This window comes from Macrosteles quadrilineatus, unplaced genomic scaffold (assembly GCF_028750875.1).
Source record: "Macrosteles quadrilineatus isolate MER2022 unplaced genomic scaffold, UCM_ALF_1.0 Scaffold_1__1_contigs__length_201487025, whole genome shotgun sequence".
NCBI classification, from domain to species: Eukaryota; Metazoa; Arthropoda; class Insecta; order Hemiptera; family Cicadellidae; genus Macrosteles; species Macrosteles quadrilineatus.
In genome coordinates this window covers 16,226,183-16,242,122 of record NW_026542594.1, presented here as the reverse complement: position 1 = coordinate 16,242,122, position 15,940 = coordinate 16,226,183, and the positions used below count along the sequence as shown (strand labels likewise).

At 34.6% G+C, this 15,940-nt stretch overlaps 1 protein-coding gene across 5 annotated transcripts in view; it reads right to left on the bottom strand.

Annotated features, from left to right (window-relative positions):
* LOC129004334 (39S ribosomal protein L50, mitochondrial) overlaps positions 1-15,940 on the bottom strand; it is a 49,544-nt gene that overhangs the window by 23,223 nt on the left and 10,381 nt on the right. For 4 of the 5 annotated variants that reach the window (XM_054432893.1, XM_054432908.1, XM_054432922.1 and 1 more), the window contains exons 2-3: positions 13,107-13,228; positions 10,196-10,401 (exon numbers count right to left, since the gene is read on the bottom strand). In XM_054432893.1, coding sequence (XP_054288868.1) covers positions 10,196-10,401; positions 13,107-13,228 — 328 coding nt within the window. Of the gene's footprint in view, positions 1-10,195; positions 10,402-13,106; positions 13,229-13,571; positions 13,689-15,940 lie in introns of those variants that run through there. The other variant, XM_054432901.1, reaches the window with a different exon arrangement.

Sequence of the window (15,940 nt, the reverse complement as noted above, 5' to 3'; positions counted from 1 at the left end):
GATCGCGAACTCATTCAAGTTTATCCCGCCTTACACCTTCAAACCAAATTTCATCAAAATCTGATAAAAATTACTCAAGTTATCATGTTCACGGACACACACATATATATATATATATACAGTATATATAGGCCTATACATATATAAAAATTTGAACGAATGGTGTTTTTGGCCTCTGGGGACACCAAAATGAAAAAGCAAATCGGTTCCGGGCCTAAGTCTTACCATGAGACCTACGGTAATAGCTACTTCCCTATAGGGAAATTTGCTAAAAACATATAAATATATACGGTATTAAAAGATAGAAACAATCTTGCACAATTTTCAAGTAATAACACAAAACACAATAGCCTAGCAGCAAAAAAGTCAGTTTTGAGCTCATAACTACTCCAAGTTTCACTTTACAGTACTCAAGAAGGAGTAGTCAAATGTTTAAAGCGTCTCATTCGTCAAGATCCCATTTATTATAGTTCTTATTACATGGAACAAGGGGTATTATGTTAATTTCACATACAACTTTTTTTTTATACAATAATTTTAATAGGTAATCATATCATACTAATATTATATAATAAATATTATATAATATCATACTAATACAATGCTGCATTTGAAGAACTTGCAGAGGATTTTAGCAAGAGATCACTAAAAAGACTGATATGTTCCCCCATGGGCTGTGTGAGAGACAAAATATCCCTAGATCTCTTTGCTTTAAATATAGTTAAATTTCAGAAGAAAACTAAAGCTTTTGTCACAATAGTTGCCTACTATCAACAATCACGAAGAACTCTTTTTAATGGACTTTCTTACAGTAGTTTTCTACAGGATTTGAGAGCTGCAATAGCTAAAGAATATGAAAAGCAAACAAGTATGACTTTGACAACTTCATCCAGCATGCAAAATATAAATACCTCAGCCTCACCTCCACCAGCCAAAGCCATGCTAAGCACAGCCACCTCAACCCCCATGTCATCCTCAACTACATTAACCACTACCACTACTCCACCAGCTGCAAGTTTGTTGGTAGAGATGCTTAATAGTGACACAACACTACAAGAGCTGCATAGAGAGAGCCAGTCCAATGGTGTGACCATCACAGACACAGCGCAAAAAGAGATGTTTCAGCCTCAACCAACAACCGCATCCACCAAGAGTGTGAGTGTGAGTGCCGTGTCGTCAAGTGAGTGTGAAAGTCACAGTGAAAGTAGTTTTTTAAAATTAAGCCACAATGTAACAATAGCAGATTAAGTCCAGATTTAAATACTAGGTATAAACATAAAATAAAATTACCAGGTCTCCTTCATCTGAACATACAGGGGGTAAAAAATAAGTTTGAAGAGTTAGAAATATTCTTAAATACATGCAATTTTGAAATTAAAATTATCTGTTTAAATGAACACAATGTGAGCTCAGAAAATTCAAATTTTCTGAACAGATTGAATGGTTTTAAACTAGCTGATGGGTATTTTCGCAGTAAATCTAGAGGAGGCTCATGTATTCTTGTTGATAGGAATTTGGATTGTTGTAAGCGCAATGATTTGGCCTGTTTGAATGAAGAATTAATTTTTGAGGGTTCTTTTATTGAAATTAAGTCAATTAAGTGTATTTTCATCTCACTGTATACAGTTCCTGGTTACTCTATGTCAAAATTGTTTTTGGATAAGTTTAGATTTTTACTTCAAACACTAGAAAAAGAAATTAGATTTAAGAAAGTCGTAATTGCCTCTGACTTTAATATCAATCTTTTAAAAAAAGACAAGAGCTCTGAATACTTTCAAACAGTTGTAAATGAATTTGGCTTTGTAATCAATAACAGAAATCCAACCAGAATAACTAATACCACTGTTTCTTGCATTGATAATATTCTGACTAGTGTAAATTTTGGGAAAGGCCAATTGTGTAACATCAATACCTCTTTTTCTGATCATAATGCTCTGCTGTTGTCTCTACCCAACAAACTGAATAGACAGGTCTGCACCAAAAGAATAAAAATTAGAATGTACCCTGAAGAGAACAACATTTTATTTGTAAATAGACTTAAGCTTATGTTGTCAGATATGCCTCCCCTTATTTCACTGGATGATTGCTACAATTTTTTCTTGGAAAATTTTATCTTTTGTATGAATGAGTTTTTCCCTATTAAAAATATTAAGGTTAAAAATAAGAAATCAAAAAAATGGATTACACAGGGTATTAAGATATCAGCAGCAAAGAAGAGGCAATTACACTGGCAAGCAAAGTATAACCTAAGTATAGAATTTCAGCAATATGTAAAAAATTATAAAAAAGTGTTTAAGTCAGTTGTAAAAGCAGCAAAAATAGCATCTAATGATAATTACATATTTGAGTCCAAAAACAAATCAAGAGCTACATGGGCTGTTGTTAAAAGAGAAATGGGTACTCATTGTAATAAAATTAGTGAACCTATTACCTTAAAAATAAACAATAAGATAATTTCAAATCCTCAAAAAATCACTCAAAGTTTTAACAATCATTTTATTAACACTGTTGACTTATTAAAAGTTCCTAAAGCTGATTTATCTTTTGTCAAAGACAGCCCTTCATGTAAGACAAAATATTTAAGTGAATTTTCACCTGTGTCAGTGGAAGAGGTAGCTAAAATTATCTTAGGTCTAAATAACACAAAATCTTGTGGATGGGATGACATTCCAGTTCATTTATTAAAATTGTCTGTTAAAGTGATAAGCCCTATTTTAACTAATATTTTTAATCTAGCTATTAGAACTTGTACCTTTCCGACTAAGCTGAAGCTGTCAGAGATAAAACCAATTTTTAAAAAAGGAATAAAAAATGACATTCAAAATTTCCGACCTATATCTTTACTTAGTAATATATCAAAGATTTTTGAAAAAGCTCTTCATAATAGAATTGTTTATTTTCTTGAAAGTAATAATCTGCTTGGGGCTGAACAGTTTGGGTTTAGGAAAAATAGAAGTACTGAATTAGCTTTGATAAACTTTGTGAGCGATGCAGCAAGGGCCTTGGATGGGTCACAGTTTACTGCGGGAATTTTCTGTGACCTGTCCAGGGCTTTTGACTGTGTGGATCATGGGATGCTGATTAAAAAAATGGCCAGTATTGGTATTGAGGAGTCGGCTCTTAAGCTATTAACATCATATCTTTTGGGGAGAAAGCAGAGAACATTTATCAGTGATAGTTCAACCCGTTTTTACTCAGACTGGGCTACAGTAAAATTTGGCGTCCCTCAAGGATCCATTCTAGGACCCACACTCTTTCTTATATATATAAACGACCTACCAGCACATATTTCCAAAAGGTTCGTACTATTTGCTGATGATACAAGTGTAATAGTTCAGGAAAAAAACCTGTCTGCATTAGAAAACACTTTGAAATTAACACTGAAAGATCTGAAGAAATGGTTTGAATCAAATGGACTTTTACTAAATGAATCTAAATCTAACATTATGCAATTCCACATCAGAATTAACAATAACCACAAACTCAATGGAACGGATTTTAATATCACAGATAAATATAAATTTCTTGGAATTAATATAGATCAAAGTTTCAATTGGAAATCACACATTCAATATTTGGTTAGTAAGTTGACTTCTTTTAGGTTTGCAATTAAATGTATTCAAAATTCAGTGTCACTAGCAACATTAAAAATTATTTATTATGCTTATATACACTCTCTGCTTCGTTATGGAATTGTTCTGTGGGGAAACTCAGGGGATATTAGCAAAGTTTTTAAAGTCCAAAAAAGTATTATTAGAGTGATGATAGGGGCAGAATATGGATCAAGCTGTCGTTGTTCTTTTAAGGAATTAAAAATAATGCCATTGACTTCTTTATACATCTATGAAACAGTAAATTTTGTTCATTTAAATAATACACTTTTTGATGAATTTAGACCCACTCATAGTTATAATACCCGAAACCCAAATCTGCTAAATTATCCAATTCATAAACACTCTCATTTTGAAAAAAACCCCATCTATATGGGGATTTGTTTATATAATAAGATCCCCACAAAAATAAAATCCTATACACCACAAAAATTTAAAATTTGGACTAAATCATTATTGGTGGAGAAATCATATTACTTCCTGGCAGATTTCCTAAATGACCGTGACATTAATTTTTAAAATATGACACAGAATGTTTTTAATTGTTTTTTTCTCTGATATTGCTTCAAGATCTTCATTTGAATTTGTCTTTTTTCTAACTTGTTTGAATTGGTAACTTTCTCTCAATTGTGCTGTTCTTGTTGTATTTTGTTGTAACTTATTACTTTTAGTTTTTATAACTTATTGATTGACCATGCATCTGTTCACCATTGCCTTTGTAATGAAGAATGTTTTATGCAATAAAATACTTATGACTTATGACTTATAAATGTGAAAGTTTGTGTGTTTGTTTGTTTGAAGTTCAATCACGCAATAACCACTGGACGGATTGGGCTGAAATTTGGCATGATGATAGCTCACATTCCTGATTAACATATTGGCCTATTCTTATCTCAAAAATCCTTTCGGGCTCCGCCCCAGGACAAGTTGGTTCTATGATATAGAATAGCATTAAAAAGTTATAAGGTTTACCAACAGGATGCAGCACTATTATTTTTATTTTCATTTATAACAACGGCTAAATTGAACTAATAAGCAGCAACTAAATAAAAAGCTGTGATACTTAATGAGCACTGTCAAAGTAGGGTTGTTAACAGTTATGTTTATGTTTTTAATTTAACTAGTGTACCTGTTGCTCGAATTCGAGCAATTGCTAAGTATTACAGGTGTTATTTTAAAACGAATAACAGTCATAATTTATGATGACTTTAAAAGATTCGACTCATAGATTTTGGAAATACTCAAGATGTACATAACAGATCGATATAATCAACATTTAAAATATTTCTATTTCTTCTCCTTAGTGGTGTTCAATGACTTTCCTATGTTTCCATAGTTTGCAAATCGACTCTTTCAATGATAACTAAGAAATTCAGCACAGTGTTAATTCAGTTTTCTTTTTAGTATATCAAATTATCCAGGCTCTCTTGTTTTTTTCATTGTAATATTTACGCTATGCCCAATTCAAGTCTATATATATAATACGCTAAGCCGATTTTTGTGAACAGAACTCCTCCCTCATTTTTGGACCGATTTTTATGATTAAAGTGTCAAAATAATTGCCCTGATCCGTAGTTTTGCAAAGTCTTTTTTGTTTTTTAATATCTTTATTAGTTTGGACAAGATTATCCATCAAAGTTGGATTTTCTCCCATAAGATTAACATGGGGGAATCTAAATATTTAATTGAAAACTTTGTCTCCACTAATTTGAGAGAACGGCTGTGATTAGAGATTATTCTCATACATGCTTTCAATCGTTGGAAAAATCTTCGATGGTGTAATACAATACAAAATAATACAAGCGCAGAAGAGCACGGTGCCGATTTGAGCCGTGTCCATATTTTGTTAAATTAATAGTGGTTTACAGCAACTGGATATAACATTTTACAATATTTATGTAGAAATATGTGCATGATTTAGAAAGTCATTGAGCTGGAAAACTGCAATATACTGCAGACTTTTCAGAGAGGTTACTTCGATGTATTCATTCAGCTTAGGGAAAACATAATAATGTATAGATATGTATATAAATAAGAACTTGAACTCTTAGAGAGCCTTTGAATGTTATTAGACTAACGAGAAGGGTTGTGCATGTTTACTAGCGCTACTCGGCAACAAAAACCATTTAATTTATCTCTAAACTATATATTCTTAAAGTGCACTGAGCAGCCTAAAAATCTATGTAACTTACCCATATAATATGGTTACAAAATGCTCAAACTCGCATTGTGACATTTATAACTCGGCTTATATTTCTCCAACAGAAAATTCATCCGCAGTACAATTTTATTGTGCTCTTACCGTTTCTAATAACATCCAAACACAAAAACCTTGCCTAAAATGGTACCTATGTTGACAAATTATTTACTGTGGCCTATATTACGGACCGTGGCCCACTGGTTTGGTAACATTATTGAAAATAACACGACATTTTGGCTGTAAAAATGGTACAATGAGTAAATACTATTTAATCAGCTACTGTCACGACGGAAAGTCGTATTTATTTCAAACTAGATCACATCATACTTTATAAGATACGTTGATTCACAATGTATGCATCGATATTTACGTAACAGACAATTTACATTAATTTTTGCTTTTGGGAAATGCTTCATTACTATGTAATTCGCATTATTTTTTGCCAATGAAGCTGCACGTCATATAAATTAGGAGGCCAATAACAGTTCAAGAATAAAAGCCAACATTACTTCAAGTTTATTCAACTGCACCTAACATTCCGTAGAAAGATTATATTGACAACTTTATGTAATTGATAAGGCTAAGACAACTAACTGACATCCCCCATTTCTAGGAATTCCAGCTTGAACAGTAACCCAAAAACCAATTTCTCAAAACTTCAAAATTTTAAAAACGCAATTAATATTATTAATGTTTTTACGCTTATTAATCTCTAAACAATGCTAAATGCTCGAAATATGTATAATTTCACTCAATTTATCGCAGTAAGATGAATTAGCGTAAGCCTTGAAGGTAACCGTCGATTTCGACGGGTTTCACCTAGTAGTAAATATTTCATTTCAACCAAGTCAGTAAATGTTTGTAGCAAACTGTTAAATTAACAAACTTATTGACTGTTTACAATTAACATATGTTCTTATTCTCACTTTTAATTTGTGACAACAGCTGGAATCCCATAACAATTTTTGTTTCCCATGTTAATCTCATGGTTAAATACAAAACTTTAAAGGGCCCTAGGGCCTCGCTCTTTAATTATTTCCCTAAAAAGAAAGTTTCCTGCACAACTTCAGGTTACGCTCTTTCCAATGACACCAAAAAATGCGTATTAAATAAGTACTAGCTGATGTACCCGTGCTTCGCAACGGGAAGATGTACTATATCACCTAATCCAAACACTTGTTAAGTAGTTTGAATTTATAAGCGAAAAACCACTAAATTTATACAAAAAACTATAACCATTTTTTATTTTGAAAAAGAGGTTGGCGGCCTCTTTTAACCTTGCATTTACCCGTCCACATAGACTAACCGCCCATGCGTGGAACGTTTACAGCAAAGCAAGGAGTGAGCCAGTACAGTACTGATAAATTTTAGTGACAGTGACCAGGATCCGAACCCACAACATCGCTGCCTTGGGCCCGAAGTCTGCGACGCTACCGACTGAGCCACCGACTCACTATTCCTACATTGTACCAACCTACATTGTAGACTAACTGTTTACATCAAAATATATCAATAACATTATTTTCATAACTTACGGTTATAGAATCTTTTTTCCATAATCAATGACATAGTTTTTGAATAAATAAACCTACTACATAGTCCTGTAATAGTATTTTTCGTACCAAGGGCCGAAAATGAGGTTTTGCCGGCTCGAGATAGTTTTTAAGTTCGAGACGAAGTCGAGAACTTAAACGATCGAGAGCTGCAAAACCATTTCGGTCCGTGGTACGAACGCTATTTTTCACCACACTATACCCTATTACCACTATTCACCACTATAATAATGCACACTGATCGTCAACACAACTACAACTTTAGAAATAATTTGAGGAATCAGCAAAAATATAAAGAAATAGTTGCTAGGCAACGGTGACAATAACACAATTCTATATTGCAATGGTATGGATTTTGATTGTGTATTTAAAACGCATTCATGTTCTAAGTAAGTAAGCGGACAGCTGATTTTGCGGCCCCGGCCTGTAAAAACCTGCTCGGTCCCCAAATTGGCGACAGCTGGCATGGCCAGCAAAACGTAACTTTCAGCCACCAATTAACGTATGTAATACAGCCAAAAACATCATAGTGTGGTGAAAAATATTGTACTTAACTTGTTTGGATCAGCTGTCTGAAGTTGTGAATAAGCATTTGGCAGTTCTGGTTGTTTACATTGAAATGCCAACGAAAAGGTAAACATTGTGAATTTTCTCATGCTTCCATGGAGACCAATTATTAATATTTACTTTTTAAATTTGTGACAACGGCTGGAGTTTCATAACAATATTTGTTTCCTATGTTAATCTTATGGAGAAATACAAAACTTTAAAGGGCCCCTGAGCCTCACTCTCTCATTATTTAGTCCAGTCAAGGAATGAGGTGTAGAGTGCGTGAGCAGGTAACTAAGCGATTCCTTCAGAAACTTGTTCAGGGGGCTTAGGGTGTTAACATACCAAAAGTCCTGACTCCTAGGTGGTGAGCCAGGGGGTGGAGAGGGGAAAAAGGGGGGGGGGAGAAAGGTACACATTTTGGGTTTTTTGATTATATCTCGAAAACTATCAACTTTTTGTATAATATAGTAAATTATAAAATTGAAGAAGATTAAATTTTCTACAAGAAAAGTATATAATGTGTTTATTTTGGTTCAACAGATTACGAGTTATAACTTATTTAATTGATATCTTATTAAAATACTCCTTCCATAAGAAATACATGTAAATTAGTATGCGAAATGGGGCGAATCCTACCAGCCCAAAGGAAATATAAATGATATTCTGGAAATCTTGACAAAATTTCCAGTAATTTGACACTTTAATCATTAAAATTGATCCAAAATTAAGGCGAGGGCGAGGTAACAAAATTTTGAGTTTTGGTGGTTTTTTATTGGATATAAAAAAAAACCTTAAATCATCCCATTTTTTAACGCTCACCCTTGCTTTAATTTTTGACAAAATTTCATGATTAAAGTGTCAAATTACTGGAAATTTTGTCAATATTTCCAGAATATCAGTTATATTTCCTTTGGGCGGATAGGATTCGCCCCATTTCGCATACTAATTTAGATGTATTTCTTATGGAAGGAGTATTTTAATAAGATATCAATTAAATAAGTTATAACTCGTAATCTGTTGAACCAAAATAAACACATTATATACTTTTCTTGTAGAAAATTTAATCTTCTTCAATTTTATAATTTACTATAGTATACAAAAAGTTGATAGTTTTCGAGATATAATCAAAAAACCCAAAATGTGTACCTTTCCCCCCCCTTTTTTCCCCCCTCCACCCCCTGGCTCACCACCTAGGAGTCAGGACTTTTGGTATGTTAACACCCTAAGCCCCCTGAACAAGTTTTTGAAGGAATCGCTTAGTTACCTGCTCACGCACTCTACACCTACTTTTGGATCATTCATTGACTGGACTAATTATCCTAAAAAGAAAGTTTCCTGCACAACTTCACATTACGCTCTTTCCAATGACACCAAAAACATGTCAATCGGTTCAGTAGTTTTGGAGGAGTAATTGTCCCCAAAAATCCTGCTTGCGTATTAAATAAGTATAGATGAATAATTTGTGATATTGTGCGAATATTTGATATTATATTTTTTTCCATGATTTAGGTGCAATGGTAGAACATTATGGCTATGGTAGATGTGTTAACGTACTATAGCATACAGTAAATTTAGAGAAACAAATTTAACCAAATTGTGTCCTTCCTCATTACAATAGCAAAGCTTGAGTATAACTACAATAAGCACTTTATACTTATTTGCCAACCCCGTACGAAGGACGGGTAATCTGCTAGTACAGTATAAGTTTATAACCGGAACAGTAATACTGTATTGTAGAAATTGTAGGTACGTTTTAAATTAATAGTACAGTACTGTGTTTTACCTAGGTGCAAATATGTCTTATCTCCGAGTTCTTAGGTGTGAGACGGGTCTTCTGTTCCATGGATAAACAAATTGAATGAACGTGCAGAGTGAACCATTTCATAGCATCGATTTTCTGGGCAGCGATTTGTTTAGACAAAAACTTACCAATCATCCAGCTGGTATGAAAAGGCCTTAAATCCATTGTGCAATCTTGCTTGTCTTATTAATTTTACTGTTTGACTTGAGAAAAACAAATTTTTGGCTACAATAGTAAATTGAAAGTAACAATTATTGCTGTAAGCTGTACCAAACCGAATTTGTACCGATGGCGGTAATTAGGCCAGAACCGTACCATACTAAGTTTTTGATGCACCACAGACCCCTACTCAATGCCTTTTGTTGTATTTAAAGGGTTCAATAAAAATAATTTTGGCTCCCAAATACTGTTGTTATTGCATTGGAATACCTGGTACTGGAGTTACAGTTAAGTATGTAATATTAATCCCAAAACTTACCTACAGTCGTGATAGTGTACAACAAGGAGTTTGGTACAGAGTGGTTTAACTGCTTGTAGCACTCGTTGAGGACAGCAAACCTGGTTTTAGGTTCTGTTATTGGAGTAGTATCATCCAGTTTCGGCCCAAGTAACTCACTGCAGATAGATTCACACCTTTCCACAGCGTCTTTTGGAGGCGAGTAATCCTTGAGGGGCCTCAAAAATCTAGCACACAAGTAAATAATATTTTATCAGTTACTTGGACAATAGCCCAACTGTATTCTAAAGAAAAGTCCAATTTAAAATTAACCCTCTTAACACGTTCGCTACCGCAATAGTACAACATTTTTCCTTCATATGGACCAGCGACGGCTAGTCACATTAAAATAGACTGACGTTGCATATTTGCGTCGGAGTTCCAATGTTATCAAAACGCTTATATCTTTGTAACGGTCAATTTGAAGGCACTGAATTCTTTGCAGTGCTCTACAGGGATATCTGACACACAACTGGGTCGCTTGGTCTGTGGATATGATGATTGGTGACGTCATATGATAGTTGGAAAAACTGTTCTTTACTTTGCTGCATCACTGTATGTATGCTGCAATATCCCATGTAGCTTCTATATTTGTTCAATTATAGACTTTTCTTGAAAAAGCTGTTTTTTTACACTTAATTTTACCAAAAAACATAAACAATCATGAACTGTCGCATATATGCGGCCCTTGGGCTATTTGAAGAAAAATATAATAATTTTCACTATTGTCTTCGCTATAGACCGTGTGTCGCAAATATGCGACATTTCAAAAGATTATCAAAAATATAAAAACAAGAATATATTATTTACAAACAAGATTGCAGATTATTACAAAGGAAATGATCACTCTTTAACAGGTTTTGGTCTGTGGTCTGCGTGTACTGTTAACCAAGTGACAGCCAGTCTATGTGTAAGATTAAATTGTATACCTCGGTCAAAGGCAATGATCGCGGCGTCGCATTTGGTAGCGAACGTGTTAATTCATGTTATGGTGATTAAATTCATGTCTTTTGTGGTAGGATATATTGTGCACATGCTTTGCATAATAGAATTTATTATAGTGGCATAATTCATATAGATACTACTGTACTTCAAACTGTTCATACACATACCGCAGCACAGCACATACAAAATTGTACTTATTTCCACAATGTAGAATACTCTTATTTTAGACATTTAATTTATTTCTCGGTAGGCCTACCTATTTTCAAATTTTAAGTTGTACTATGCAAATAAGCTTATGGTACAATTTATTCCTATAACAACCATTAGACATGAAACTAGCCTAATCATGATTGATCAGTAAAAATTAAGCCTACTGACAGTGATATTTAGGTGTTGTTCATACTAAGAGGGTTGTCTCCAGCGAGCTCCAATTGCAGCCAAGCAAGCTACTGAAAATCTGACACCGGTTAGCACTGTGATCTTTACCTCTCTGACTACCATACAAGCTGGTTTCAAAAGTTGACGCTCCCGCCAATTATGAATATTATTTAGTGATTAATCTTATGGTCTAAGTGGTCAACTTGTAAATGTGAAGAGGCGTTTGACGCTATTAACCGTGAGCAACTGGTGGCGCAAGTGGACACAGTTCCACAGCTTATTGGAACCTGGACACTTATAGTGGTGCAACCACTAAAGATTTTTATTCAGTACTGTGTACTTGTTGTTGTCACTTATTATTCTTGTGTCAAACATCGTGATGAGCAGTTCGGATCTTCTTCTTCTTTGTCTATTATTAAAAAAAGAGGTGAAGAGTCAGGCAATTTAGAAAACATTCCATTTTAGTGCCTAGGTTCAGCAAAGGAATATTTTACACTTTTTATATCCCCTTTGTCCCTTTGTGCTCGCCCTAGAATATCCAAAACAACTCCCAGATGTCTAGAATTCCAATTAATAAACTTCATTCGACGAGATGTTTTCCTACTTTAGAGAGTGAACTAGGCATGATGGTGAACTAATTAATGTATTCCTGCCAAGGAAAAACTTGAGCTTACACTTAGGTAAGTAACACTATTGCTTTATGTAATGTCTTCATCTAATTAAGCTCTCTAAAAACGACTGTGATAATGTTGCGTAAAAATTCTGTGAAGGGTTTGAGAAACCCTTCTTAAATAATTATCAAAGTCAATATAATTGGTAAATAAAATCAAACATTTAAATACAATAGTGGAACAGGGCTAATTCAAACTTCTATAATTCAAAATCTTCCTTTATTAAGTAGAATATTTCTCCTAGTACCTAGCATTTCATACACAGTCAATGCTAAATAATCGTGGTTAATTCCAATGAGGTCAGATAGAAAAAGGAAATAATAATAAACTGGTAATAAAGACACTGATACAGTATACAAAATAATAAAAAAAACAAAAATATAAAAGGTTAGAAGAACACCATGTCACACTTGAGTCAAATTTAAGGGAGACTGTATGACAGGGTTTGTTTGTTTAGGTTTTTAGCGAATTCGCGTGCAAGTCAGTGTAATGGACTCCATGTACTGCAATGCCCTCCCAACTGCCTGGCCACTAAAACGGTGGCGACACCAGTTGTTGCTGGGCAGAAACACTCCCGGCAACTTCACCGACAACTTTTTCGGTGGCGCCACCGATCAACACGCAGCTAATAGGCACCATTTGAGTCCATGCCCCTCAACGCATTGGCCACCGGTGTCGCCAGTAGTTGCCACTGATGTCAGATTTGAATTAGATGTCTTAGTCATGACTGGAGCTTGTTTATTGGAGACTTTAACTGTTGACAACCCTTTTAGTACCTATGTACATACTTGAATTCTTTATAGTAAGTTGTATTCTTTATAGAAGGAAAAGTATGAATTAGGCCTTAAACATACCTATTTTAAATATTCATAATATTTTCTAATGAAAGACAAACCTACCCTCGTGCCGCCATTCCAATTACGACAGACTCTATCTTTTTCCCTGGTTGTATTGGGTTCAGCCACACTTTTTTTCTTGATACCCAATGTTTGGAGCGACATTGTGTGTATGGAACACTATGCTGGAAAAATACCAACAACTTAAGTAGGTAGTTACAACATCATTTTTAAATATACTTAATACTTTACTTTAATACTTTTCAATGAAATTGCGACCATACAAAGTAGATATTTCAAGCCAAGTATGAAGGGAGATGAGTGTAGGATGAGTGGTGCGATCTTGTAGTCTTGTTAGTGACTAAGGCAGACTTATTCCAAAAAAACAGCTGTTAATTAATAGCCCATACGGCTAATGGCAACTAAGGGACCTATAGTTTATAGTGGAATCCGAACCACATTTATGCCTTGGTATATAAGAATTGGTATAATTTTCAGGATAGTACTGCGGATAGTGGTAGTACTCACTCGTGCTGACGTTAATCCACAGTGCATGCCTAAAAAATATCCACGATTAGTAACCTCCTAGAAGCTGGATTACAGGAAGACGCCACCCTTCCCAGTTACAGTGTATGGAACATTATGCTGGAAAAATACCTACAACTTAAGTAGTTACTACATCATTTTTAAATATAAAAATACATTTAGCATACTTTGTATACCCAGTACACCAAGTATGCTAAGTAGGCCTACTTAAACCAAGTATTTAAGTAGACCTAGAATTAAAAGTATTAGGTAATTTAAGTTGAATGTCACAAATACTTGATTGTGTTTATAAGTTATTACTTAGGCTAAATATCTCTCATTAGAAAGGCTAACTTTAATGGGTAGTTAAGTGACTTAATTTTTGTGATAAAAATATGAACAATTTTAAGAAAAAAAATTAAAACCTTTTACTTGTAACTTGAGTTGTTTCCTCTATCTCCATTTCAATATTATAAAAATGTCTGTAGGCCCTAATCATGAATAAAGTTAGCAGTCATGAGTTTTGGAAAATTAACCTTTAGGAAAGTGGAGTAAGACAATAGGGCTTAGGCAGACGGACCAGTGCAGATTCTGCCTCTACGAAACAGAATCCGCTGAGCACATATGGCTGGAATGTCCGGCGATAGCCCAGAAGAGGTTGAAACACCTAGGAAAGGCATTTCCGATGCCTACTGAAACACGAGAAATGGGTGTGCACCAGCTGATTGGCTTCGCAAGAAGACTTCGGTTGGGTGACTAAGCTAAAAGGGTGTTACAAAAGATCTTGTAGGTCGAGGTAGCTAGGGGTAATGATACCCCAGCCCCATAAGAGAAAGAGAAAACCCAAATGTGGAGGAAGCAGCTGCCTAAGGCCCCTTTTATACTCTGTGGAACGCCACTGCGTTCGACAGCCCTGTAAGTGCATTGAGTTAAATGGGTGCTTTTATACTCTGCAACGGCTGCCGCACGCTGCTGCAGATGGCTAGATGCACGACGGCGCACCTAGGAGCCGCAGAAACTTGTGGCCTCTAGGTGCATAGCGTTATATGGGAGCTTTTATACTCAGCGGCGCTGTCAATTTCTGCCAACTGATCAAAACAAACTTAGCCCAACACGGCGCTGCCTTGCCTCCCTCATTTCACTTTCAGTTGCCTGTGTGGTAGGTGGTTTTGTTTTTCTTTTCTGGGAATCAGTTTGTAAGTATTTTGTATGCAAAATGACAAAACCTACTACAACTTAAATCAACATTGAACAGTTCATCGACGAAATAAAGTCTAGACTAAGTTTAATTAAAATATAGAAAAAATAACTAAATATTCCTATGCCCATCCATCTCTCACTCACTACAGATGAACACTATTGGTGTGGTGAATAGAATAGAAGTTCTTAAGTTTGTATCCCTGATACCCCCGCCCATACCATGGCCGCCGCACAAACAGCCGTCGAGCGCGGCGACGTGCGGCATGCAAGCCTCTTCAGGCAGCCAGTCTACCTCTTCCTTCTTTTAAATATAAAATTTATAACTTGCTTGTTGAAAATCCATACAATTAAAGAGTTCATGGACCACTAGAAATAGAAATTGATAAAACTAATTAAAGTTAAATTCTCCATATTGTAGATTTAGAATTGTTAAGTTTAAATATCTGTTTATTATTGTGTTTATTTCCATGTAACATGACAAATGACAATGCCTATTTCTATGTAACTACTTGGTAAATGCCAATAAATATTCTTAGCAGTGAGATTTCATACTACGTTTTAAGTTTTTGGACATAACATTAACTCATGCTGTAGGCTTATTGTGGTTGGATTTAGACTAGTGAATAGCCAAACTCATACAATAGGTATACAAAGGAACAGTAAAAAAAATTCAAACACAATTAAAAAGAATTTTTCATTGATGGAATATCTTCCAAACATTACAGTACCTGTTGTTCAAAGGTTTATTGCGGACATTTTCCATCACGAATGTAAAAAAACAATACACAACGTTTCGGGATCTGGAATCTGATCCCGTCCTCAGGTGAAAAAACTTAACTAACACATTACAACTAACAATACAATAATGCGTTCCAGATCCCAAAACGTTGTGTATTGTTTTTTTACATTCGTGATGGAAAATGTCCGCAATAAACCTTTGAACAACATTAACTCACCATCACCAACAATGAACTTCAAACAAAGAATTACAGTACCTAACTTAACTTAGGCCTACATAAACTTGGACAATGTGTTAAAAAAATTATCTTCCATCCGTCACACCGCTTTGTCTGTTGGTCTTGAGCTAAATAACTTAGTGAATATGATAATAAAAAAACATTTGTTTTTTGGAAATAGTTTAAGGATACTCTTAATGGTTATAATAAAGGGTT